Raw genomic sequence first — 4,706 nt, 5'->3', positions numbered from 1 at the left:
GTGAGCAGGATGGGAGGTTGGGCCCCGCTCCACGCCGCCTGCTGCGGCCTCGTCCCCAGTCATATGTCCCAGGCCTCCTCCCTCCATCCCCGCTGTATCCTCTCCCGCCCCCTCATCACGGCTCCCCCCGCCGAGCCTTCCCTTCTCCCTACCTGTGTGCGGATGTAGCAGGGCTGAGCATGTCACCTGGCTCAGGGACTAGAGCCCTGCAGCTTTGTAGTAACCTTTCCATTCCTCACGATTTACAAGATCTCTGCTTGTTGTCAGGGAATAGGACCATTCTTTCATCCATATGCAGAAAAATGGTGCTGCTCACAGCTGAGGGTTTGTTATTCCATCTGCATGTAAAACATCCGTCTGGCGTTCACCAAGTTTCACTTAGAAAATTGGATACAATTGTAGCAAATTCTCAGCTGTGACAAATTAGACTTAAGTTGGGTCTTTAGCATTAAGTAGTGCTCTAGGACGGGGATGGGCAAACTGGGGCTCTCCAGCTGTTGTAGAACTACAAATCCCATCATGCCCCGCTGATAGCTGTAGGCAGACTGGGCGTACTGGGAGTTGTAGTTTTACAACATCTGGAGAGCTGCAGTTTGCCAATCCCTGCTCTAGGAAATGGGGAGGAATTGAAACCTAGAAGGGGACTTATCAGACCGGCTTCTTACGTGGATCTGTGTTCGCTAAGCTGCCGGCGCATGCGCCTAGGTTACCATGAGGTGCGCCTGAACAGGAATCCACGGCAAGTCAGCTGCCATATTTGTCTTCACTTACCTTAGAAATCTGGCTTAAATGAAGATGAATGTGCCGCCCTCACCACACCCCCTTCTTGGAAAGTGTCTAAGGCGGAGTGACAGCTTGGTCTGGAGAGCCATTTAAAAAGTCACAAACACAGGGTTTGCCACTTTTTATGCCCAGGACTGGTATACGGAAAGGAGATCTTCACGTCTGTAATACAAGGATCCACGGAATTATTGCAGACGACGCAGATCACACATTCAGCTCCGCTCTACCGGACAGTCCACGATTTCTGTCAGCGCCATGTGTGTCTCTTCCCTTAGAGGAAGCAGAGCATGATTTCTGGTTAACCCAGTTTTTCATCAAAGTCCACTGCAGAAACGCACATCGTGTTCAGCACTGCTGCTTCTGTGTTCATCCATCAAACACGCGATGCAGTTGTGCACCCCCCCCCCCCCAGGTCTCTGCACCCTCTCATTATGTGTTGCTAATCTGCAGCATCCATTTCTAAGTTCCCCCCTCCTCTGAGCACTCTCGTTACACTAGTGGCCTCTATCCAGTGGCTATTGCAGAACTTCTACTCCCAGTCTGCATCGATAATCATATGGCTGGGAGTTGTAGTTGCGCAACAGTTGGAAGACCACCATTCATGTCGCTGCCTTTTATTTCCATTCTGCCCCATTATAGGAGCAGAACGACGAAATAACGGAAGCCCAGTGTCGACCATTGATTATTGTAATGGGGTCTGCAGGCTGCGTTGTAACAAAGTTTATGAACGTGGCTCCAGCACCGCTGTGAACAAAGCCTTATACCGCAGAGTGTTCCTTCTTTCTCATCTCATGCTTGTTGTCTCTCTTCACCTGTGCTGTTGAGGGTCTCTGGCTTTTTGGGCTCTGTACCTTTTGAGGTCCATGATTTCTGCAGTCTGCTCCTGGGTTTCTCATCTCTCCAGCTTCCTATTCCCACATGTTCAGTATCAGTTCTACCCTCTGATCCGTATGGACCACGTGCCCAGTGATTGTGCCCTGTGGTCAGATCTTCTACAGTCCCTTCCCGATGGCTAAATTGTACTGCTTGAGGGAAGGGTGTGGGAGGCAGTTTCTATGGATCAGTGGTTGCTCGGGCGTACCCTGCATGTCTATGCTACATGGATGTCATTGATGTCAGAACATGTGGCCAGCGGGCCTCTTACTGTAAAGGGTTTGTGCAAGAATGGGGGAGTTTTTGGTAAACTTCTGCATTTTCCCACCCCTGCAAAGGAAAGATGACTTGCCTGATTCCTGGTGCCGGCCCAACAGCCTGAGATGCTCCCCTGGGCTCAGTCAATGTCGACATCCGGCTTGACCTCCCTCCAGCCAATCGCTGGCCGCGGCAGTGTCCAGCTCCCCTTGTGTCATGTGACAATTTGCCAGACATAAGGGGAGCCGGGCGTCGCTGCAGCCATGTCAAACCGGATGTTGACATCAATGAAGCCCAGAGGAGAGTCACAGGCCCACAAGAAAAGGAGCGGGAGAGCTGGCGCCATGAAGAAGGTAAGTCATGTCTGTGGAGGGGGTGCAAAAAAATCCCATTCTTTCTCAACCCCTTTAAAGGGGTTGTCTCACTTCAGCAAACAGCATTTATTACGTAGAGAAAGTTAATGCAAGGCACTTACTAATGTATTGTGATTGTCCACATTGCCTGCTTTTCTATAGTGTGCAAGCACGACCACCGATGCTGGATATCAGGGTGGTCGTAACCATGGAAATGAGAAGTGTCTGTGAAGGAAGCAATATGGACAATCGCAATGCATTAGTAAATGCCTTGTATTAACTTTCTTTACATGATAAATGCCACTTGATGAAGTGAGACAACCCCTTTAACAGTTCTTGACGGCAGCCCAAAGCAAGCTGTTTCCCATTGCAAACTTCATGCTGCATCCGTTCACCATCCACATCAATGTACACACATGGGGGGGAATTATGTTACATATGGGAGTCTTGATCTGGTGAGGCCCGTCTCAGTAAACCTCTCTTCTGGCTAAAAAGTTTGTTCTCCCCCAGCTGTGAGCGATCATTTATGCCAGTTTCTTGGGGATGCAGTGAGGGGGGCTAAGAGTGAGGCATAAAGGAACCCCCCCCCCCCACCACCACCACGTTACATATCGGACCAGGAAGTGTTGTCACAAGAACCGAGCTGTAGTGCATCATCGGGCTCTGGGTTGTCCTTTTTGTAGCCTGTAATGATCATACTGCAGTCGGTAGGACCTACACAAACATCAGACAGTGTGTGCCACTTCTGCATGACAACTGGGAGGGCTGAAAATCCTTCACGATCAAGAGATCAACCCTGCTGCTCTACCTAACAGAAACCCCGAAATGCAACCCAAAGGGGCAGAAGGGAAATTCCTAAAAATCTGTGCAATTATCATCCCTGACTGTAAAACACACAATGCTATTACTGCCACATATTGGTAACGTGTTGTATACTGCGTGTCTGCAAATAGCAGTCTAATGTCTCTTTTTGTTTCTTTCCCTTTTAACCTGCTCCCCTGGAATGTACAACAGAGACCAAAAGGACAGGACAGTAAAGGTAATCTAATATTCTACATCAACCCTTAATCTCCTCCGAATATCTATATAATGATAAGCCAAATGCTGAGACATCCCATAAATAGACATTTAAGACCCCAATCCTATTTGGAAATTTCTTAAGTAAATTGAGCTGTAAGGTTAAATGTAAAATCTAGCAGCAGATATAGCAAAAAAAAGTATGGATTTCTCACTCATTATATTCATTCCCCTGTCCTAATATATGGAAAGGAGTCTCTCACTAGGAAATTCACTGTTCACTTGGGTGCAAAATAACTGCAGCACACTGGTCCTGTCAGTCTAGAGGGGAGGGGCAGGGGTGCACACAATGTCTTATGCCAACCCTCAGAGATCTGCCATCAGTTTATAAGATGGGAATTCACTAAAGATGAGCTAAGGCTACTTTCACACTTGCAGCAGTGTGATCCGGCGGCCAGTTCCGTCGTCGGGACTGCCCGCCGGATCCGCCAATTTTGATGTGACTGAAAGCATTTGAGACGGATGCGGATCCATCTCGCAAATGCATTGCAAGAACGGATCCATCTCTCCACTTTTCATGCGGACAGACGTATCCGCCTTGCATTTTTTTTTCTCACATTTTTACTGGTCTGCTCAGGAAGGACGGATCCGGCACTAATACATTCCTATGGGGGAAAAATGCCGGATCCGGTATTCAGGCAAGTCTTCAGTTTTTTTTTGCCGGAGATACAACTGTAGCATGCTACGGTTTTCTCTTTTGCCTGATCAGTCAAAATGACTGAACTGAAGACATCCTGATGCAAACTGAACGGATTACTCTATTCAGAATGCATGGGGATAAAACTGATCAGTTATTTTCCAGTATAGAGCCCCTATGACGGAACTCTATGCCGGAAAAGAAAAACGTTAGTGTGAAAGTACCCTAATTGATTAGTACATCAGACGGGCTTCTTGAGCAGAGAGGGGCTGGCCTCACTGCTGGCTCCATCTCGCAACAGCGCTGTTGCTCCAAGTAGCAGCACAAGTGCGGAGGATCTGTTCCAATAGCAGCAGCAGCGCCTCCGCCATTGCACTAAGCGATGGTGCAGTTACAAAACCGAAGGGCCAGGTGAGAGATCAAGGGGGAGACCCTAGAGCAGTGGGCCCAGCCAGCCTCTTGCTGCTCAAGAAGTCTGAACAGGGTTTTTTTTTTTTTTTTTTGCCCATATGTAGTCATTATCCTGTAATGACTTAAAATTGATTTCAATAAAAAAAAATATATAATCTGTCCCTCTTGCTGGAACTTGCCAAAGCTGCTTCTTTTTTAGTCCCCCTCCCTAATCCCCATTCCTCAGTTAAATACTGCAAAAAAAATGTTTCTCTGTTCCCATCTAGTGCCCCATGCACACGACCATGTCTGTATTGTGATCCACAAATATATGG

At 47.9% G+C, this 4,706-nt stretch overlaps 1 protein-coding gene across 2 annotated transcripts in view; it reads left to right on the top strand.

Moving 5' to 3' along the window:
- YTHDF1 (YTH N6-methyladenosine RNA binding protein 1) overlaps positions 1 to 4,706 on the top strand; it is a 29,629-nt gene that overhangs the window by 311 nt on the left and 24,612 nt on the right. For both annotated transcript variants that reach the window (XM_044295909.1, XM_044295908.1), the window contains exon 2: positions 3,282 to 3,306. In XM_044295909.1, coding sequence (XP_044151844.1) covers positions 3,282 to 3,306 — 25 coding nt within the window. The remainder of the gene's footprint in view (positions 1 to 3,281; positions 3,307 to 4,706) is intronic.

Source organism: Bufo gargarizans, chromosome 6 (assembly GCF_014858855.1).
Source record: "Bufo gargarizans isolate SCDJY-AF-19 chromosome 6, ASM1485885v1, whole genome shotgun sequence".
Taxonomy (NCBI): domain Eukaryota; kingdom Metazoa; phylum Chordata; class Amphibia; order Anura; family Bufonidae; genus Bufo; species Bufo gargarizans.
The sequence above is the reverse complement of the archived record's forward strand: the minus strand, read 5'-3'. Positions and strand labels throughout refer to the sequence as shown.